This window comes from Alternaria novae-zelandiae, assembly GCF_023758075.1.
Source record: "Alternaria novae-zelandiae strain BMP 2774 chromosome Unknown scaffold_8, whole genome shotgun sequence".
NCBI lineage: Eukaryota > Fungi > Ascomycota > Dothideomycetes > Pleosporales > Pleosporaceae > Alternaria > Alternaria novae-zelandiae.
This window is the reverse complement of record NW_026056968.1, coordinates 143,299-165,862: the sequence shown is the minus strand read 5'-3', so window position 1 is coordinate 165,862 and position 22,564 is coordinate 143,299. Positions and strand designations below refer to the sequence as shown.

Here is a 22,564-nt window from a genome sequence, read left to right as displayed (position 1 = left end):
TTATAATCGCTCCCGGTACGTCTTCGAAGTTTCATCGCTACACACAAATAGCTCCAGATCCTGCCGTTACTTATGCGATGATATCTCCCACCAACATCATCATACCTAGGTACCTAGGTATTGTCTGCTCGACACTCGACGTAGAGGCTGCGATCTCAACAGCGCACGGGTATGCCCTTCCACTAGTGTTACCAGCAAGTGGCCTTATCTCAACGTTCGCGGCCTTGATGCTAAGATGTGGGTCTCGATTCGGGTCCCAGAATAACGCGTACTACTGTCTAGACTATGCTAACTCGATTATTCTGGTCGAATTTGATATTCGCATCTCTCGAATCGGTTCCCGCGTCGAGAGACTCTAAGATTCACACACCCAAATATATGTCGCGCCAGCGCATCATTGTATCATGAAGAGAATTATATAGGCTGTACCCGCTTTTTTTCGAGGAAGATGCCAGAGGAGGCAGATAAATATGAGAGCCCTCCTGATAAGGCCGGTTACGACATCTTGGGCGGATGTTTTCCCATCCCGATCAAGAGCTCTGTCATATTGGACTTTTGCAGTAGTAGGTCGGAAAGCTGAGGCGCCTCGATGAGTGAAATCCAGTGTATCGAAACCTGGTGTACATCTAGGGAAGGAATACGAAGATATTAGTTTGGTGTCATACTTGCACGACAATGAGAAACGACAAGACCATTGGATGACCAGATCTGTATTGTCTTTCACTCGACACACTCGACCAGACTGTTCTACTCACGTTGCGAGTGCAGCACTGATAGAGCTGTTTCATTGTCTTCCGGTGATCGCCTATGTGGGTAATCGCTCCGGCAACGGTACTATGGACCGTACTATTCATTCACACTGCCCATACAGTGTGTCGATCACATCACTCTACTCGACAACAGTAGTGTGCGCTAGCAATAATACCCAGTGTTCTTTGTTACAATCCAAGTCATTGGTACACCTTCCTTAGCAGCGCAGATGTCGCGGCAGTCTTCGCAAGAATGGCAAACGCGCCCGCAGACCGAAACAGATTCGACAGACGGTAGGCAGCAAAACTTCGTACCCGAGCTAGGAATAGGATCGTCCAGTTTCACTGGCGAGGAGAATGCGAAGCAGAGCCATCGCGATGACCGCATCCAGAGAGTTGGCTTGAATCGACCTCACACAATACTATCAGCAGGTGCTGTAGACATCAGCATGACAGACAACGACCTCATCCGCAGCTCAACACACAGCTCGACCTCTTCGAGTCTGCACTCGCTTGATGTGAGCAACTTGGCTACAGCATTGCCCCCAACTGGCTTGACCGGCTCGCCATCGCAAGGACACTCAACGATACGTGTTCGTCCAGCGAAGCTCCTCCGGTCCGCTCCCATGCGGATAATCGCGTCACCAAGTAAACGCTCAACTTCTCCAAACGAGTCGATCGGCTCTAGCTACTCCTGGCGCTCTGGTAGAGCAGGCGTGCACGGTCGACTTCGTGATAAACCACAAGGACCGGATATGACAGAATCATATGCAGATAGCGGTGGGGGCATCCCCGAGGTAATCGATTACGAGCAAGGAGGGCGGAGTAGGGATTGGGAACGGGAAAGAGAGAAGCGGCCTGGTCTTGCACGGAGACTCTTTCGGCGCTTCACAAGCTCTGACTTGGATGAGCAAAGAAGCAAACCCAGTAGACCGAGTACTGGAGACGTGTACAGCGCGAAACGCGGCAAACGGAGGAGTACTAATTTCGGCTTCTAATCGAGATGGACGTCTTGAAAATACCACGTGACATCATGGGCATTTAACCAGATGATATACAGCCACCATATCGTAGGATAGAAGCCGCGTAGATGTTGAGCTTATGAAGACCTCTTCGTAAGGTGGTCTCCTGGCATCGTGAGAACATAGGTCGAGAGGGAAGGGGGCCCGCACATCTCGCGCGATCGATGACGTCAGTCACGTGCTGTCTATTTGGCGGGTACCAAGGTAGTGTAGAATGACTATGTACTTAATCCAAACCATATAAGTGGACTATCTCGCATCTTGCAAACTGACAATCGTGAGAAGAGAAGACGCGACGCAAATGCGAATGTCCCGTCAAGTCCGCACATACTGCCCCGGTGAGTTTACCTAGGTAGTGTCTTCGAAACTGTGCACGGGCAATGACGTCCCCATCGCGAACGCGCGCCCGACCTTGGATAGCTGCCAATCTTCCCACTTCCCTTCCAGCTTCTCGTCTCCTTCTACTTGTTTTCGTCAAATCACGTCAGGATTCTGCCCATCACGTTTCGTAGTCGTTTGTAACAGCCATGCGGCGGCGGGGTAACTTAATCTTAGCTGGGTGCAACGCGCCCGCGTGGTGGCTTAGCGCGAGGATGGGACGCCGCACTGCCGTTCGCTCACCCTCGTGACAGCTTGCGCCGCTAATGCACTTCTCACTTCCTGCGACTTCATTGCATTCGATCGACAGCTATTTAGGTCAAACTTTGTTGGGCATTTCGCGACGCCATCCAAATACGATAGGACGCTATGGACCATGTCAGCGCATCTCTCGAACTCCTTCATCGTACGTGTTACCGTCAACAACAGCTGTTCTAAGCTGGATGCATTCCACGACATTGTGCAAGAGATGGCTGAACTAGAAAGGTTTTGACTAATCGTTTGTCTGCTCTCAAATACAGAATAGAAGACAATGGGGTTGTATTCACGATGCTAACGTCGCTGTAGTCATTTGCGCAACTTTGATCTTTGTCCGCGACGTCACGAAAGACACAAGCGGCGTAACTAATACAACGAACTTTTTGAACGAGACGCTTGTGTTCTTGGATGTGTTTTCGAATGTCTGCTTCAGCGACTTAACTGGAGTTTTACGCGACAGTCGTTTGCATCGTATCTTACCAAGTGATGTCGAGCACTCTCTTTACTCGCTCAACAAGTCTCTAGCCGCGCACCGGGAGGCGTGGAGGTACATCGGCAAGAGTCCCACCCCCGGTGCGGGGCAAAGAAGCATTGAGGATCTGAAGCGCGGTCGCGCCGCGTCACTAGATGTTCAGCATGAAAAGAAGAGCTGGAGAGAGGAAATGAAAGAACGCTCGCAACTCTGGCGAGAAAAGGCACGGCCAGGGCTATACAAAGCATTGTTTGGAGAAGAGGAGATGGCCACTCTCACCTTGAATTGCTTGCAATGGACGCATCGGCTTCGTCAAACTCTGGAAATTGTCTTCCTTGGCATCGGACCTCCGGATCCAGGATTTGGTAATTCCAGGCAGGCTGCTATCCTTGGCGTGGCAGAACAACTCGAACGCCAGCATCGAGCAGGTGCAGAGCCTTTGAGCGACTATACTGGGCTCGTTGGCGCGCTCAGAGAAACGATTAGCACTGGGCAGCCATCCCACGGCCTGATCAAGACGATATACGATGACGGTGGAGATGAAGTCGACGTTCTTGTTGAAACGCGATCGGACGATGAGACGCCTGCTGAGTACATGTGTCACTTGACGTGGTTGCTACAGGCTCCTCATCATACTGACGTATCCGTCAAGAGCGACGCCCAGAACGGCTACCAGCTGCATACATTAAGCTGTATGGGGTTCATCGATGATCCACTCAACAGAAGGAGTCTGATCATCTACCGCGCTCCGCAAAGTCATCCTTGGGCATCAAACCCACCGTCTTTGTATGACATGATCTCGAAGGGTCCGACCGCGAGGCCCTCGATAGGAAGTCGCTTCCTCATTGCAAGGGCGCTGACAAGCACACTACTCGAGTCGCATGCCTCAGGTTGGGTTCATGGGAACTTACAGTCGCGCAGCATCGTAATGCTGCCGAGATCGTTCAACGATCTCGAGTTGTCTCCCTTCTTCGTTGGCTGGGGTGTCCTGCAGCCCCTCGAAGCAACGCACTTCTCATTGGAGCCGAATCTGTACCGTCACCATGCCCGTTTTGGCCGACCATCTTCAGAATATTCTAACGAGCACGAGATCTACTCACTGGGCGTGGTTCTTCTAGAGCTTGGACTATGGCGGACAATGGCGAAAGTCTTCGCCCGCCGCATAGAGAAGTTCCCGATCTTCGGCATAGTACAGCAGCAGGATCTCTTTAATCGTATACACAATGCGATACTAGATTGGGCCAATAGTACCGAAATCGAGAGAGAGATGGGAAAGGCTTACGCGCAAGTCGTGTCAAAGTGTCTTACTTGGCACTATGAAGATCCAGTTGAAGGCATGATTGAGTTCCGAAAGCAAGTCGTGGACGTGTTGACTACAGGATGTGGATTGTAGCTGGTGGACTGCTTCTGGACATGAAACCCAGTCGAATTGCAACAAATACCAAATTTGAGAGCGATTAAATACTAGCGACTGAAGACGAAGAGTGGTCGCGCAAACAGAGCAACGGCGTCAGCGGAAAGAGCCCTACGCCAAACACCAAACACAAGCGCGCATGCAAACAGCAACGAATGTGTCGACACACAAACCTCTTGGGCGGGGAAAGTGATGTTTCGTATGCTATATGTTGACGCTACGACCTCGCATCAACGGTTGAGTGGGTCCACCTTCTTCGTCAGTATATACAATACAACAGTATATGGTAGTCCAAGCTTTCAAATCACTTATCGGTCACGATGTTCGGGGTTCTTCCAGTGGTCTTCACGCTAAGTGAGCTCTCTGCCTCACTGTCCGGAAATTGCTATGACCACACATGGCCAGCGTCTGTCATTGCAGGCTTTCCAGAGCTGCTATGACGTTGCGAAAATTATATCACCTCGCCATGGGCCCGTTCAGGAGATGCAAGTGAGCACGGGCACCCAGAGGGTGCTTCTTCTACTGATAAATAGCCCGTCTCTTACACTCAAGCACCTTGGCTCCCCTCCACCCTTACACCCACCAGCGCTCTCAAAGTCTTGGTTTCAACGGCTGTACCGCGACCACCGCTCCCCTCGCACATCGCCCCTTCCTCACATCTTCCGACAAGCGCCTAAAAGACTGCGCCGACCCGACGGACTCTGCCCGCATCGCGCGACCCCAAGGCCAAACTCCGATCGTCGCAATGTCCAACTTGAACGAAGAATACGGTCCGGAAGACATGGCCTGGGTCGCGGCCGATGCTCAGATGAGGGAAGAACAAGATCTGAATCGTGCCCTTGAAGCAAGTCGAGCTTCCGCGGGAATCGGGGTACCACCGCGTCCAACGAGCGCTAGTGTCACAAGACAATTCGAGGCGGAGGACGAGGAGATTCTTGTTGCGCTCGACATTAGCCGGATAGAAGCAGAAGACGCGGCCCAGAGACGCAATACAGACGCGGAGGCGGATCAACAACGCCTTCTCGAGGCTCAAAGGCAGTCGGAGCTCGAAGCACGAGCTGCCGATCAAGAACGCGAGCATACTTTTGTTGCGCTGTCCATTAGCCAGGCAGAGGCAGAAGAGGCGGAGCGGAGACGCAATGCAGACATTGAGGCGGACCAACAACGCCTTCTTGAAGCTCAAAGACAGTCGGGGCGTGAAGCACTAGCTGCCGATCAAGAGCGTGAGGCTACCCGGAAAGCTGAATTACAGTCACTGAAGGATGAGCGAGCTCGGGCTCAAGCTGCGCGACTAGATCAAGAGACCTTAGATCAGACTATTGTCGAGAGCAAAGTGGCAGCCGAGATTGAGCAGCAACATGCACAACGGTCTACACGACTTCTGGAGACATACGCTGTGCGCGGCTTGAGTGAAGACGAGCAGCTGCAGATGGCTTTAAGACAAAGTCAAGATGAAGAGCATTCTCGGGAAGTTGCACAGGTCGGGCAAGATCGAGAGGATATGCTGCGCTGGGTGAACGAGCACGGACGGACCTCTGCACCATCGAACGAGCCATCGGCTACCCAGTCTCCAGAAGACCGCCCAGTGTTGGGAGCCATGGCGTCCTATCCTCCGGGTCCGGTGACTGAGCAGGAACAAAGGAGTGTGGCCGATGCTCGGGAGGTCATTGACAATCCGAACGTACTCTATCGGCCTTTAACGCCGATCTCAGAGGCATCTGCATCGCGGCCAGCAAGTCTTCGATCAGTGGCAGAAGCCCAAGCCCAACGTTCTAACATCGTCACGACGGATCACAGCAGGCTGGATGTCAGGCTTCCATACTCACCTGGCGCACTTCCTACACCACCAGCCTCTGATAGAAGCAGATCGTCTATTCGATCAATTTCATCAGGTCGTCCGCCGTCGTATCATACGGTAGAAGAGAACCCTGCGCGCAGATTGGAGTCGTTTGAAGTACCCCATGATATCCCGAACGAGTCGCAGACTAGCGAAGCGCCTCCCCGATATCCCGGCGCTTATCCTCCGTCTCCTTCCCAGGCCGGTTCGGCGGCTGCTAGTACGGTGCTCGATTCAAGGCCGATCGCTGGGACTCCTTTACTTCCAGGAGCATACCCTCCTTCGTATGCGAGCAGTAGAGCACCTCGCAGCGTGGCGAGAGCATTTTCTGAGACGCCTGTGCAAGAAAGTGTCGTGTCTCGACGCCCGTTGGGTAACAGGGGATCCAGCAATGTGTCTTCAGTGCCCTCATTCCAGGGCCAAACTGCGGGTAACAGTCATCTGCAGGGAATCAATGTGTCTACGCGAAGCGAATCGTTCCCTGGCGCATATCCGCCATCGTCGCAAGCAAGTGGTGTACCGAGTCGGCTGAATACGGTATCGTCCGGGGGAACATTCTTCACAGCCCAGGAAACGCAGCCAGTTCAGCACCAGATAAGGCCACAGTCTGCTCTCTCCGATCTCTGGAACCATCGAAATCAGGATCTAGAAAGTCGTGAGCGCGATCGACCAGAACCTCGGCCGTTTACACCCTTTTCGGCGTCTTCATTACCAAGCGAAGCCTCATCTGCCGTTCGACCACCTTCGTCTCGAACATCTCAGGGTAGTAGTGTTGCGCGGAAGCCGGTTGCAATGTCTCAGCATGCCACCTCTGCTTTTGCTAAGCACCCGGCGCCAGCAACTGCTGCCGATGTTGCGGGTCCGACGGACGTGATCTCGTCTGGCTTACAGGAGGGCTCGGCGGTAAAAAACATCTTCAACGCTCCGGTCAATGTGACCATCAATAACTTTCCCGAAGCGCCCAAGTCCTCCCAGAATCTGCTGAAGCAAGTCTTCAACAAGAACAGGCAGACCAACAAGGGCATGAAAGCTGTCGAGCAGAAAGGGGCAGAGTTCTACGTCAAGGGTGTAGCTGAAGCGACAAGCAACCTTTGGAAGAACAAGAGAAAGATATTTCCTGCCAGGTCTTCCAAATCAGCTGGAAATGCTATGACCAACGAAGCGAGGGAAATTGACCGTTTTCCTGTTTCTCTGGCTCATGACGACGTGGGCACTATCGCCAGTCCTTGGCCTGCGAGACAGCGTCTGCACGTCGTGAACGCAGATCCAACGCGTTCGGGTTTGAGCACACCTGAAACCACAAGGCCGCTGCAATCAGAAATGTCCGGACAGCAGAGTGAAGAGGTCGACACTCCTCGACCATCTACATTGCAGCGATCGGTAACGTCACCTCCGCTGACAGCGACGATGCCGTCGAGGCCAATGTCGCTGGATCGATCGATCGTGTCCCAGATTTCGGACGTGAACGGCAATGCAGTAACTCCGCCTAGTGTCTGTCAATCGAGAGTGAGAAGCTCGATGGATAGTTTCCGGTGCGCTTCCGAATTGCGCCCTCAGCCGCTGGACATTCGCAAGCAGCCTCCTCCTGTTCCACCAAAGCCTTTGGAGCTGGCCAGTCCTTCTGCAGGTGTAACACCATCACGACGACCACCGCCTCCTCGCAGCCGGAATCCGATGACGAGGCGTATGCTTGGCGAGCAAGAAGAGGGGTCTGGGTGGGTGCAGCAACCAGTGCATTTTCCTGGCATGAATCTGACCCAGGAACCAACGATGGGCTCACCGGATTCCATGACGGTGACACCCCCAACACCTCGGCGGATCAACGTCGATTTGAACCGCCGCAGTCAATTTGGGCCAATCGACACGAGCTTGGCGAACGTGCCTCCTGGTGAACGTCGCATCGACGAGTTCAGCTCACGATCGATGATGGATCTGGGCATGATGGGTCAAGTAGGCAATCCTGTGATAATGGAGCCGCTGCGTGGGCAATACGAGCAGACCTATGCCCGCCCGCCGCACGTGCAGCATGAAAGGCTGAACTCAGATGCCAGGGCCAAAAAGAAGGAGAAGGACACCCAAAAGGCGTTACGGAAGCAGTGTTGAAGGTTGAGAAGGCACAGAGAAGTGAAGCCTGGAGTAGAGGGAGAGTCCCCGTCTGACTATTTCAGCATCGTTGTAGCAAGTATCGCAAATAATTGTATATCGTTTCTCGTCTCGGAAAGGTTTGCAGTGCTGTTGTCGCATCGTCATTGCGTCGTGGCACGGCTCTAATAGGCTTGCAGCTCAATGGCTATACGTTTGGTTTGCTTGTCAACCGGGAAAGAACGCCTCAGATAACGTTACCCGACATCGCGCGTATGAGTGGTGGGGTAGTGACCCACTCAAGCAGGGGTGTCGGCCTGTCCATCAATTCCCGATCGATAAGCAGCGGAGATGCATGCCGTCGTAACGAGAATAACTGTTGTGCTGCGAACTAGAAGGGAATAAGTATCCAAGAGCCAGGCACGAAATACCTCGTTGAGCGATTTCTCAAAGTTCCATCGATCGATTTCTTAAAATTTGGAAGCATGGGGTCTATAGATATCGCAGGTGGTATGAGGACGGTAGGAAATCAATGGGAATAGTCAAAGAGCCCTGCTAACGCTGCATAGAGTTGGAGTCGTTTAGTGCGGTTTGTCGCGACCGAGGACGGTGCTGAGCACATCGGCGAGCCCATCGATGCCGAATTGGATGGTATGTCGATCTTTTGTCTTTATTGCCCGTTGTTGCTAATACGTTGCAGTCGGCGCAGCCCTTACTTCAGGATCAGAAGTAAAAGTCCGCGTGTTCACCGGGTCGACCGTACTCTCCGTGGACACCCAGCCAACACTAGTGACCTACACGATATCAAGACTATTGCCACCGCTTTCAAAAGCCGAAGTTGGAACGATCCGCTGTATAGGCCTGAATTATCGGAAACATGCCAAAGAGATGAACTTGGACCTTCCCGACCACCCAACTCTCTTCTTCAAGCCTTCAACATGCCTCGGTTCGCCAAACGCACCTTTGGTCATTCCACATCAGGCGACAGATGGCCAGGCCGATTACGAAGCCGAGCTTGCGGTTGTCATCGGGAAGCTAGCCAAGAACGTGAGTAAAGAAGATGCGATGGATTACGTGCTGGGCTACACATGTTCGAATGACGTAACCGCGCGAGTCCACCAGTTTAACGGAGCGCAATGGGGGTTCGGCAAGGGCTTCGATGGCTTCGCGCCACTGGGGCCATGCTTGGTATCGGCGTCTTCGATACCAAACCCAGGCGACATTGAGCTGAAGACGGTACTCAACGGCGAGACTATGCAATATTCGCTGGCGAACGATATGATCTTCAGCATACCAGAAATAGTGGCATATCTGAGCCAGGGAACGACGCTGGAGCCAGGTACTGTAATCATGACGGGTACGCCGCATGGAATCGGTGTGAGCAAGGTGCCGAAGGTATGGCTCAAACCGGGAGATGATCTGAGGATTGTAATGAGTCATGGTATGGGAAGTCTGGTTACACCCGTAGCTTATGAGGAAGCTTAGAGTATATACCGACAGCGAGGCTACATGACATACAAGTGAAACAGTACCATCTCCTTAGAGAGCAACGAGATATGCCAAAACCATGGTTGCACAATTGACGGGGTCGGCAGTGTCTACATAGCGTGATGTGCTATTGGAAGCCGAACAGCATCTGCTCTTGTGTGATGTTATCCAGTACATTCTCCCAGTGTTGTAGATCGGTTGGCTCAAACAAGGTGGTGAAAGATGGGTCACCCCATGGAGGCGCATGCCATTGGAAGGGCCCACCTGCACCTATCGCCGGCAGATCTGGCACCGTTGCCGAGCTATCTTCCGTATAAGGTGATGTCAGGTCGATGGTATTGGCACCATGCACGGTGGGTGGCGCATTGTCTGCTGTGTTGGGACGTGTTTCGGTACGACTAGCACGAAACTGATTTGCTTTCTTGATGCAGAGTTCAATGATTTTGACCTCAGCTAGCGCGAACTCATTGAGCCAGATATCTGCTCTTTGCATCTCGCAATATGCGGAGAGGTCCTCTAGTATCGCGCGACATTTAGGCGAGTGTGGATCTTTGACAGCGATTATTCCGAGGACTAAAGCACTGTTGAAGAGGTGGTGTGGACCCAAAGTCCACTTCAGACGGTCATTCAATGGCTGTTGGAAGTAATCGATGCGCATGGCAAGGTCAGCGCATGCCGACGATATGCACGCATCGTGACTATGTCTGAAGCGATTGGTGATACTTTGGCGCAGCAAGTACGGTCGATGAAGCGTGACGCGGGCGAAGTGGTACATGGAGTGGAGATGCAAGCGGTTCCAGTATAGGAAAGGGTGTTTGCCATCCATAGATGTATCCGGGGTTTTCAGATGATAGTAGTCTGGTAACCTCGCCTCCCATTCAACAATCTCATGATCTAGTGTAATGACGGTATCGTACGAAACGGTGAACAGGCCAAAGCAACGCTCTTGAATGCTGCCGATGATCTTTGCCAAATCGTGTGCAAGGAAGTTGTAGACGCTCAGAGTGGGCTCAGACATGGGTAGCTCTGGAATGGCGGACGCGTCCTCGTCCAGTTGGTCGTCCAACCAGACGTTGGTGGCTCTCTTGACGAGACATTGCTGGTCAACTATGGCGAAGGGACGACCGATGGCAAGCGCGATAGTCTTATCCAAGGTGTAAAGATGGCTCCACAAACGCCTTCGGGTTTCGGTCTCTTTACGCGAGAGACGCCAACGTTCGCCATCGATATGCATGCCTTGTGCTTGGGCCATACGCATGGCAAAACTGGTCGTAAGCCAAGCCTCCGGTACTCTTCGCAAATGGATCAGATAACGTGTGACCAGAAGACCGGCACGAACAAGATCTGTCGACTCTCCGTAGAATGTTGGTGCAATGACTATAGCGCGTCTTGCTGCCCAGTAGAAGCGTAGTGATGTCTCTTGAAGCTCACGTTGCACTTCGCCATTCTTTGGATGGGGGCAGTCGAGGAAAACACCGTAGGCAAGGACAATAAATAACAATGCCAGCCACCTCAGATCGATAGACGCATAGTCATCGAAGCCGAATTTACGCTCCCAGAACTCGTCATACTTGAGTTTGAAGGATTGAGGATGGATGGCGTCTATGGTCCAATTCAGCTCGTCGAGGAAGACATGTACGAGGCGATCGACGCTGGCCTTGTTGCGCGGCAGCAAACCTAGGAGATCCCAGATCTGGGAGAAAGGGCCTCCAACATCGCGGAAAGATTGCGCCGAGGCCGCAGCATGCCGTATGCCGGAGGAAAGATCTGGTGCGGGCTCTTCGATTATTTTCGCTGCAGCTTGGGGTCCGAAATAGGATGAGCCGAAAAAGGATGGGGCATCTCGACTGCGGAAGAGATTACCGACTTGTGCGTCTCTGGGTTCGGGCGAGTTTCTGGCACGCGTGGAAGTGGTTCGTGTGTCTTCGCGGTAACATTAGCACCGATCTTTGCAATGAGCGTGTCGACAAGGCTCTCGCGTTCTGCTGCGCAAAGGCCAGCGCCGATACAAACGTACCTGTGGGATTCTCTGAGGATATATCGTCATTCAGAGGGATAGCGGCGACACGTGAAGTTTGCCGACGACGCGCTTCAGCCTCGTCGCTGTACGTGCAGCTCGAGGCAACGTCGCGTCTGCTGCAGTTGAAGCATGGCAGCTCTCCGTCGCACTGCGTAAGCCATCAGCTACCTATCCGCTCTATTGAGCATTGCTCGTAGAATGATTGCAATCGTTCATAACAGAAGCGCTGCGAAGATGGCTGGGTTGGAGGGTCGTCATCACAACGCGTTATCGCGCCGCGAAGCTCGGAGCGACTGCTTACGTCATACGCACCTTCTGCTTCCGCCGATGGCACGCGACACAGCTCTTCGCTTGTCGACCTCTCTTCCTCTTCTTCGTCGACGGACCTTCGTCACCTCTGTCCATCTCTGCCTCGTATCGCGTCTCCGGCATGTTGATGATTCCCGATAACGCTGGGATTTAGCCGATAGTATCTCTATCGGACGCCTGCCTGCCAATGTTCCTAGCGCATCCTCCATGCGTATCATGCCCACTTTAGCAGGGCTCGCTATCTTCCCGCGTCGGACAATTCCTTAGGCACCGATCGGCAATAATGTTGTCCCAGGTCAAGATGAACGGTATAAGGTATATGTCATGGCAGATGGGTCTGGTTTGGATCGCAAGCCTGTATCATGAGCTTTCCGTCTCGTCTACCCGCAGAAGACGACACCACCGACACCATGTCGCATCCAACCCCGGATGATAAGACCTTTGATGGCTCAGTTCACGAGAAGGATACCCAAATTGGCGCTAGCGAAGAGATTCATATTGATCCAGTCGCTGAGAAGAAGGTATAAGCGATGCACGCAAGACTGGGTATCACGTGCTGACTAAGATCAACAGCTCATCCGCAAACTGGACCTCATACTATCTCCGATGATGGTCTTGGTGTTTCTGGTATGCATACAAACTCTCATTCACTACAACAAACCTAACAAGGGTGCTTCAGGTGGCCTACCTTGACCGGTCCAACATCGGTACACACATCTCCCAGTAATAATTTCCAAGGTCATTTGCTGATAGCGCTCAGGAAATGCTGCCATCGCAGGCATGAACGAGGATCTGGGACTCACCGGCAACCGTCTCAACGTTGCCGTAACGCTCTTTTACGTCACCTATATCGCCTTCGAGGTTCCAGCCTCTATATTGTTGAAGAAGCTGCGACCATCCCGCCTAATTCCAACATTCATCATCGGCTGGAGCGCTGTCATTATCGGGGCTGCTTTCATCGAGAACTACGCCTCTCTCATCGCTACCCGCCTGCTCCTCGGTGCCTTCGAATCCGGCTTGTTTCCGTGCTTGACGTTGTACCTGAGTATGTACTACAAGCCTCTGGAGCAAGCGCGGAGGGTGTCGTATCTCTTTGTTGCATCTGCACTAAGCGGTGCATTCGGCGGGCTACTGGCGTACGGTCTCACAAATCTCCATGGCGCAAAAGGACTAGCTGGTTGGCGCTGGCTATTTTTGGTGGAGGGTCTCATCTCCATCATCGTCGGTGTCGCTACCATCTTCCTACTACCTGACAATTTCGAGACCGCGTGGTGGTTAAACGAAGACGAAAAGGCTCTGCTTCGCGCCCGACACGAGAACGAACGATTGTACCAGGGCAAGTCGATGACAACAGATGCCTTGGACAAGTCGGAAGTAAAGCTTGCTTTCCGCGATCCCAAAGTATGGCTCAGCTCTGCTTGCCAATTCTGCGCCAATACCTGCTCCTTCGGCTTCTCGACATTCCTCCCCGTCATCATTCGTGGATTTGGATACTCTAGCATTCGCACTCAGCTCCTCACCGTGCCCGTGTACATCTGGGCCTCGGCAGTATATCTTTTCGTCGCTTTCTGCTCGGATTACTTCAACCGACGAGCGTTCTTCATGGTTCCTTTGGCGTTGGTTACCTCAATTGGTTATGCCATGATGCTGGGTGTCTCCATGTCCTCGACCGGGGTGCTGTACTTTGCGACCTTTGTCACGGCTACTGGCATCTACTGTGTCGTGGGTTTGAACGTTACCTGGGTGATCAACAGCAACGCGGGATACTTCAAGCGCGCCACCGCCATAGGATTGCAACAAACGATCGGCAACTCGGCAGGTATCATGGCCGGCCAGATCTACCGTATTACGAATGACGATGGTCGTTATGTGATTGGTCACGCTGTCTCCATCACAACGATCACAATCGCAGCATGCGGCTACGCTCTCATGTACTTCACTTTGCGCGGTATTAATAAGAAGAGAGAGGTAATGTCTATCGAGGAGCGAATCCGACATATCGACTCAGGTAGACTTGGCGATCGCCATCCCGACTTCCGGTATACATTGTAGATACACAACCACAAAATGACGAATGCATTTCCCGATTACTAGGCTATGCAGAGGACCCAGGCTTTAGTCCCTTGAATGTTTTCGTGATATTGGTTATCGCGTCTTCAACAGGCAAGCGCTCCATTGAGCTTGCGCCATAGAAGCCATGTACGCCCTTCGTTCGGCTGATCACATACTCCGCGTCCTCTGGTTTCGCGATTGGGCCGCCGTGACATAAGATGATGACGTCCTCTTTGATACCTGTTGCAGTATCGCGTATCTCCTGGATCAGCTTAACGCAATCATCCAAGCTCTTTCCACTGCTCGCCCCAATACTTCCGCTCGTTGTAAGACCCATATGAGCGACTAGAATATCCGCGCCTGCGTTCGCCATCTTTTTCGCCTCTTCCACATTGAACACATACGGCGTCGTTAGGAGGTCCATCTCTCGCGCCATCTTCATGACGTCCACTTCGGCGTCGTAAGACATTCCCGTCTCTTCAAGATTCTGCCGGAAAGTTCCGTCGATCAATCCAACAGTCGGAAAGTTTTGGACGCCGGCGAAGCCAAGGTCTTTGAGTTGCTTCAAGAAGCGAGACATGTCTCGGAACGGGTCGGTAGCGCATACTCCCGCTAGTACCGGCGTGGATTTGACGATGGGAAGAACTTCGCCTGCCTGAGATTGTTAGCCGCTAACTGGGAGCACCTGTTTGTCCCATCTGGCATACCATTTCTAGAACCACATCATTAGCGTTTCCGTATGGCATCAAACCAGCCAGCGAACCGCGGCCTGCCATTCGGTATCTTCCGCTGTTGTATATGATGATGAGGTCGCCGCCACCGGCTTCGATAAATTTCGCGCTCAGTCCGATGCCAGCGCCCGCGCCAACAATGATATTGCCGTTGTCGACCTGCGAGCGGAGATTTTGTAATATGCTTTTACGATCGCTTGGGGGTGACATGTTTGCGTACTGAGCGTACTTCAGCTCTTGATTAGAGTGGAGATGAGGTGTCTGTTATCAAAAGATGTAATCGGAAGTCTCGATGCTGTAGCGATGATGCTGGGTCGCGCTGTTGAAGTATGCACGATGACGTAATGCAAGCGCGGGGGGCCATTACACTGGCATGCGCATCCACGACCCACTCAATACTTATACATCAACCTTCTGCATTCTTTATCAGATGATTGTATCATTATGTCTTCTCACCCACGCGTCGTACTTATCGGTACTTGCGACACAAAGTTGGAGGAGCTTCTTTTCCTCCGCAAAGAAATAGAACAAAATAATGTCGACGTGACGTTGATGGATGTGGGTAGAAAGCGTATAAGGCACAGTTCCATCAGCATCAGTCAAGATCAACTGCTGAAGGATCAGGGTGGCGTGGAGGATGTTAGTGACTTGCCTCGAGGCGAAGTCATCAAGACGATGGCTGCCCGCGCTACCAAGGCAGTCAAGAATTTGTTTGAAGAAGGAAAAATACACGCTGTCATCAATGCAGGAGGCTCGGGTGGCACATCCCTAGCGGCAGAAGTGATGAGGACTGCACTACCCATCGGTTTCCCTAAGCTTATCGTTTCTACCGTCGCAAGCGGTGACACTGGACCCATCGTTGGAGAAACGGATATCACTCTGATGTACAGCGTGGTGGATGTCGCTGGTCTAAATCAGGTACTCCGAAACGTGCTCAGCAACGCTGGAGCGGCCATCGCCGGCATGGCTCGAGCATACGCATCCCGTCAAGAAGATGCCGTTAGATCTACGAAGAAGCGTGTTGGTATTACCATGTTCGGTGTTACTACTCCAGCCGTCGACTTAATACGCGCACATCTGGAGGCGAATTACAATATTGAGACGTACGTCTTCCACGCTACCGGCCACGGTGGAAAAGCAATGGAGCGACTTGTCAAAGAAGGAGGCCTTGATGCAGTGCTGGATCTTACCACTACCGAAATATGCGACCACATCACCGGCGGTGTGATGAGCGCGGGCGAACATCGTCTCGAGGCTCCTGCAGAAGCTGGAATACCATATATCGTCTCCGTGGGCGCGACTGACATGACAAACTTTGGCCCCATGAACACGGTACCGGAACGATACAAAGACCGCAAACTTTACGAGCACAACCCTGTCGTCACCCTGATGAGGACATCCGTAGACGAAGCGACTCAAGTCGGCGATTTCATTGCGGCGAAGTTGAAAACTCATGCAAAGAACCCTGAGGTGGTTCAGATTTGGCTTCCAAAGGGGGGTATTAGCATGATTGCGGTCCCCGATGGGCCGTTTCAAGACGAAAAGGCGGATGCGGCGCTCTTCGATGCGATAAGAAGAGGGCTCCAGGATAGTAAGGTCGAGATAATCGAGGACGAGCGCGCGATCAACGATAAAAACTTTGCACGCGACATCGCGGAGGCTCTAGTCGCGAAGATGGGTATCGGTCGGAAGGCGAATTGACGCGATGCCGCATGACCTTGAGGTGCACAGAGAGAGTTTGTTCAACCAACTCCATGCGCATGGTTAGCTACACGGACATACTCAAACATGAAAGATGACATCTTGTGGCTGCTTTTGGCCCCGCAACCAGGGCGCACCTATATTTATCGTAGGGCTGTGCTGTTTCCAACGTCTATCGCAAGGCAGCTTTACGCCCGTATACACGTCTTATACAAGAGCGCAGCTTATCTAACTATTAAAAAAACTAGCCTAACTATTGCTAAGACTTCTTTTAGGCTAGCGCTTACTAGTATAAATACTACACAACATGTTTACAAGATATTATAGCAAGAATAGAAAAGAGTAAGTAAAGAAGATATATTAGAGTATTAAAGTTCTATTATTGCTAATTAAATTATGTACTAAATATAATATAAACGTGTTACTATAGAGTAGTGTGTTAGTATAAGTATTAGTAGAGATACTCTAGAGGCCTACAGCTTAGTTAAAGTAAGTATAAGAGAGATAGAAATTCTTATTATTATCTTTATTCTCTTAGAAGTTGTACGCTGTAACGTATTAGTAGAGCGTATTAAATATATTTTAAGAAAGCTTACTATAGCTAATAACATAGTAGTTAGCGTAGAGGTTAGAGAAAGTATAGGTATTAAGTATACTCTTTATAGTAGTAAGATAAAGCTAAGAATTATAAGTATAGAAATGCGTAGTAAATATGTAGAGAATACGTTACTTATTCTTAAAGATAACTATTTTAATAGTAGACTAGGTTTATAAAGTGCTAGACCTAGGCTAGAATATTTTATTAAACTAAGGCGTTGTCTTATACTTGTTTAAGCAGGTAGTTATACTTAAAGTTATAGTTATCTATTAAGATTTAATAGAACTCTAAAATATATTAGAATTATAATTATATTACGTTTTGCTAATAAAGAAAAAAGGTAAAAAAAGAAAGAGAAAAACTTTAAGAATAAAAAAAAAGAAAAAAGTAGAAAGAGAAAAAGACTTAGAAGAGAAGAGGTACATATTATAAATATATAGATAATATATTTATGTACTCTTTTTACTATAGATAAAGATAGCGCTAAGCCTTCTACCTAGAGAGTAAGTATTACTCTAGATAATAGAGCTATGCTAGTTAATATAGTAGGTTATAAAAGAGCTACAAGAACCTATAATAGTCTAAATATATTAGCAATATATAGAAGATATATTTTAAGAACTTATACTATAGAGAGTACTATTCTCTAGAGTGTGCCTACAGCGCTACTTAGTATACTAAATTAAGATCTTGCTATTAGCGTTCTTCTTAAAGAGTAGGTATAGAAGAGATAGAGTAGGTAGAGTAAGATAGGCGTAATAGGCGGGCTAAAATATATTAGATACGTCTTCTAGTTATATTTATATAAAAAAGCTTATATAGTTTACTATAGCGCTAGAGCCTAAAGAGAGTAGATAACTATAATTAGCTATCTTAGTAGAACGTATTGCTATCTTATTAATAACGTGTTATAGAGAGTAGTAGTAATTTAAGGTAGTAGTTAGTAGGTAATAGAGTTAGTAGTAGCTAAAAAAAAGCTATTACGTTATAATTGCGATATTATTATATTTTACTTAAACTTACTTAATCTATAACTAATACGCTTAGCGTTATATAACCTAGGTAGCTATAGAGTATATACGTAGCTTACGCACAGCTACGCATAAATAGAAATACTAAAACTTATATCTATTACTAAGTTAAGCGGTAAAACGCGCTAATAACGCGTTTATATAATATTTCTTATAGATATATTAATCTAATTATAGAAGTATATAATATTATAATAATATATTAAATAGAGAGACTAACTATCTATCTAGAAAAGTAAAGTATCTTCTTAATTAGTAGAAGACCTCTAGACAACACTCTATAATATATAAGTAACGCGTTTGCTAAAGAAATAGATTTACTAACTATTTCTCTTCTTTAATTTATAGGTTTTATATTAGGTTAGAAGCTTCTAGTTTAAAAGTAAGCGTCTAACCTTATTTAAATTTACCTATATATGTTAGTAACGTAGTTACTACGCGTTAGAGAAGATATATATATTACTCTTCTTCTACTTACACTTTAAGTTAGTAGACTTATAAAGTAGAATAGAAATTAAAGCCTCTATAGTCTCTTTCTACGTCTTATCTCTCTTTCTCTTACGTATTACTCTTGTTAGAGGCGTAGCTAGTAGAGTTAATATAGAATATATAGTAGATACGTTTATATTATCTTTAGCTTTGCTCTATAGTAAGATATTATACTTAGAGCTATCTACTTATAGAAGCTTATAGTCTAAGTCTAGAGAAGCGCGTTCTTAGAGTAGTAGAGGTTAGTTTAGCTAGAGTAGTACTTTATACTATACCTTAGCCTACACCTTAGCTAGTAAACGTAATAGAATTACGCTAGAAATATATTTTAGTAGGTCTTTTATAAACACTCTAAGAGTAGAGTCTCTTAGTAAAATAATGCCTCTAAAGAAGAATATTACTTCTTTTTCTTACTCTATTAATAATTACTCTATAGGTACAGGCGCTACTAGGTAGTTAGAGTAGTATCTTTTAACGTAGTTTACTAGCGCACTATAGTTACTAAACTACTACTATAATATTGTAAGTACGTATTTTATATATAATTTTAGCGCACTTACACTACAAAGTAGCCTATTAAGCTAGTAATAGTAGGCGCAATAGAAGATCTCTCTCTAGTAGATAAGATAATACCTACTTCTATTCTATTTACTAAATAGTAGTATCTCTTAAGAAAGAACACTAAGTTAGCTATACTATAGATAGTTATTCTAAATATAATTAGATTACGTTAGAAACGCGTTATTAGAAGACTTATATACTAATACATAGTCTTAAGTTCTATAGTAGAGTAAAGAGAGAAAGTAGAGAAAGAAAGAATAGTAGTAGGTAGGCGCTTAACTCTAAAGAAAGGCAAAAGGCTAGACTAGTAAGAGAAAATTTGTTACGCCTTACTATATTAGGTAAAGGTTAATATAGGCTTAGATTATATATATAACGTGTTTCTATTACGTTCTACTAGCTAGTATTCTATCTATAGACTCTAGTATATATAGTAACTATACTAGATTGTAATTAGAACGCGTTTATAGTATAATTTAGCTAGAGTTATCTCTCTAAAGCTACTACCTACGCTCTTCTAGTTCTATCTTATATTTCTTTAGTTACAGCCTTTACTTCTATAGCTCTATCTTTTTCTTCTTAATTTCTAAGAGCGCTCTTCTCTCTATAATAGCCTAGTTACTCTTAAGTATCTACTACCTTAGAGCTTAAGAAGAGTTAGGCCTAAGAGTGTATTAGAAACGTAATAAGAACGCAATATAGTAGACCTACTCTAGGCTAGCTTCTAGTACTAGAGAGAAGTAAGCTAGAGAAGAGTAGGCTAGAGAAGAGCAGGCTAGAGAAGAGCGCCTGCAGCTTCTATCTCTTAGTTGTCTACTCTATATAATAAAACTAGATAAATTAGCTTACTCTAAGATACTATTATTATTATTAATAATAATAAGGTTCTAGTACTCTAATTTCTACTCTAAACTTAATAAGACTATGTATAAAACACGTTGTATATAGTAGACTTACTCTCTTTTTTTATAGCCTTAAAGTACCTCTATATATAGCTATAGCGTAATCTATTCTTATAGTAGACGCTATAGACTATTTTTACTTTATATTCTTCTATATTCTAGAGATCTTACTTATAGAAGCTAAAATATATTACTAGTACGTTCTTAATATGTTTAAACGTACTTATATTAGAATAGCCTTAAGTAAAGTCTTATTAATTCTATTACAATATAACTTTATGCTAGCTTACTTAGCTATATTAGAAGTGCGCTCTAATAAGTTCTAAACACGTTACTCTATATAGTTATTACACTTTATAAGACTATCTATAATAATAAAGTATACCTTATAAGCTACCTAATCTATAACTACTTTAGATTTATTCTCTACTATATTATAAGAACGTATTGTATACGTAATTAAAAGAAGTTTTATACCTTACAGAAGCCTAATATAGGTATAATACTTATCTAGTAATTTATAATAAAGAAGAGCTTTTATACGCCTCTAAATAGAGTATTCTATATACTCTATATTAGAAATAGCGCAGTTAATACTATAGAGAAAGTAAGCTTTATATAGGCAAACTATGTAGAGATAATACTATTTCTATCTATAGTTAACTTCTAAAAATTCTTAGAGAAAGAGTCTCTAGCTTATAGAATTATATTAGTAACGTATTCTTAACGCAATCTAGTAGAATATAACTAACCTTATAACTATTTATTATCTATATTAATAGTAATACCTATAATACTATCTCTATAAAGATAGTAGAAGTAAATTAGCTTTTCTAATACCTCTAAATAGAGCTTAAAGAACTTAGTAAATGCCTCTATATATATTTCTATAGAATTAATATCTATAATAACCTTTCTAAGAGAGATTACTATATTATACTTAGAACGTGTTGTAGGCGCGTTAACGTACTTTTACCTATATTTTATAGTATCTTTATTAAAGATAGCAAAGAGTAACTTAAACTACTTACTATAGATACGCTTATATAATATATTTATCTAGAACGTATTCTATTAAAGTAATAGAGAGGCTTACTTATTAAGAAAGTAGTATATAAATATACTATTATTAGTAGAGTATATTTATTAGATATACGCCTATATTATGTTAGAAATATATTTCTAGCGCGTTACTAGCTGCTTACTATAGCTAGGTCTTAATGCTTAGTTCTAAGCTTATATATAATACCTTCTACACTAGAGCTATAAAGGTATATTATAGCTTTATAGGTTTTAAGTAAGCTTCTAATTTTATTCTTATTCGCTAGTATAATATATATCTTCTTAATAGACCTAAAGCCTTTACTCTTAACCTATACCTAGACTTAGAAGAACACTAAAGCCTTAGCTAAACGTAATTAGAATATTATTATAATATATTATAGAAGCGTAGAGAGTAGACTTACTACGTGTAAGACCTAGAGTTAATATAGAAAGAATAACTACAAGAAGCTTAGCTTTTAGGTCTTTGCTTAGAATTAAAGAAGAAGAAGAGATATATATATATTCTCTATAATATATTATAATTATATATAGATAAGATACTAGATCTACTAGAATTATAATATAGTACTTAGCCTTATTATATACTTATTTAACTAGCTGCCTATCTCTATAGAAGTAGTTATATTCTAAAACGTATTATAAATGTACGCTAAATATAATATAGTATAAAGTTACTTACTACACCTTAGAGTTCTAGTAGACATTAATACTATAGCATTATATACTCTCTTATTATCTTTCTCTGCTAGAGGGCTATTATTAAATAAGTTCTTAAGGTATTCTAGGTCTATTTTAGAACTAATAGCGTAGAAGATATACTTCTTAGTATATTTAAGTTTATATGTCTAGGCTATATACTTAATAAACTAAAGTTTATTACTAGTAAGACTCTATAACTTAGTTACTATGTATTATAAACGTGTTTCTGTCTATAGTATCTCTTACTTTATATTACTATTAGAAGTATATAGATCTATAGTTTAGTTACTAGTTACTATAAGATCTACTACCTATAAAGCGTCTAAGAGTTGTAGCGTAGAGCCTTTAAAGTTAGTAGAAGTGTATTAAGAATATATTGCGTACACGTTAAACGTACCTAGCTACCTACTTCTAGTAAGTTATTTTATTATTAGGTATAATAGTATCTCTTAGACTTCTAAGTATATTCTCTACCTTAGGTATAATTTTAGAATAATAATAAGCCTTAAGTAGCTTAGTAAGCGTAGTATAATACTTAATACTTATATAAATATACTTTTAACGTTATATAATTATATTTAAGAAGAGTAAAGAGAATATACACTCTTTGTATTTCTAGGCCTTCTTATATTAGAACTAGATTATATTAGAAATACGTTAATATTACGTTCTTAGGCCTCTTATATTAATAGCCTTGCCTAAGGCA

General features: G+C 46.0%; 6 protein-coding genes across 6 annotated transcripts; 4 read left to right on the top strand and 2 right to left on the bottom strand.

Moving 5' to 3' along the window:
* Positions 1-2,518: 2,518 nt before the first annotated feature.
* J4E88_004542 (uncharacterized protein) lies at positions 2,519-4,272 on the top strand (the record flags this gene model as incomplete). The annotated part of the gene is made up of 2 exons (XM_049398187.1): positions 2,519-2,555; positions 2,717-4,272. The coding sequence occupies 2 exons, from the start codon at positions 2,519-2,521 to the stop codon at positions 4,270-4,272; spliced, it is 1,593 nt and encodes a 530-aa protein (XP_049255748.1).
* Positions 4,273-5,038: 766 nt separating this feature from the next.
* J4E88_004541 (uncharacterized protein) lies at positions 5,039-9,697 on the top strand (the record flags this gene model as incomplete). The annotated part of the gene is made up of 3 exons (XM_049398186.1): positions 5,039-8,228; positions 8,798-8,863; positions 8,913-9,697. 3 exons carry the CDS (start codon positions 5,039-5,041, stop codon positions 9,695-9,697), a joined length of 4,041 nt encoding a protein of 1,346 aa, XP_049255747.1.
* A 130-nt stretch (positions 9,698-9,827) lies between these two features.
* Positions 9,828-12,125, bottom strand: J4E88_004540 (uncharacterized protein; the record flags this gene model as incomplete). Its single annotated transcript, XM_049398185.1, has 3 exons — positions 9,828-11,623; positions 11,718-11,868; positions 12,033-12,125. 3 exons carry the CDS (start codon positions 12,123-12,125, stop codon positions 9,828-9,830), a joined length of 2,040 nt encoding a protein of 679 aa, XP_049255746.1.
* Positions 12,126-12,439: 314 nt separating this feature from the next.
* J4E88_004539 (uncharacterized protein) lies at positions 12,440-14,081 on the top strand (the record flags this gene model as incomplete). Its single annotated transcript, XM_049398184.1, has 2 exons — positions 12,440-12,550; positions 12,783-14,081. 2 exons carry the CDS (start codon positions 12,440-12,442, stop codon positions 14,079-14,081), a joined length of 1,410 nt encoding a protein of 469 aa, XP_049255745.1.
* Positions 14,082-14,124: 43 nt separating this feature from the next.
* J4E88_004538 (uncharacterized protein) lies at positions 14,125-15,022 on the bottom strand (the record flags this gene model as incomplete). The annotated part of the gene is made up of 2 exons (XM_049398183.1): positions 14,125-14,736; positions 14,789-15,022. 2 exons carry the CDS (start codon positions 15,020-15,022, stop codon positions 14,125-14,127), a joined length of 846 nt encoding a protein of 281 aa, XP_049255744.1.
* A 234-nt stretch (positions 15,023-15,256) lies between these two features.
* Positions 15,257-16,513, top strand: J4E88_004537 (uncharacterized protein; the record flags this gene model as incomplete). Its single annotated transcript, XM_049398182.1, has 1 exon — positions 15,257-16,513. One exon carries the CDS (start codon positions 15,257-15,259, stop codon positions 16,511-16,513), a length of 1,257 nt encoding a protein of 418 aa, XP_049255743.1.
* Positions 16,514-22,564: the final 6,051 nt, after the last annotated feature.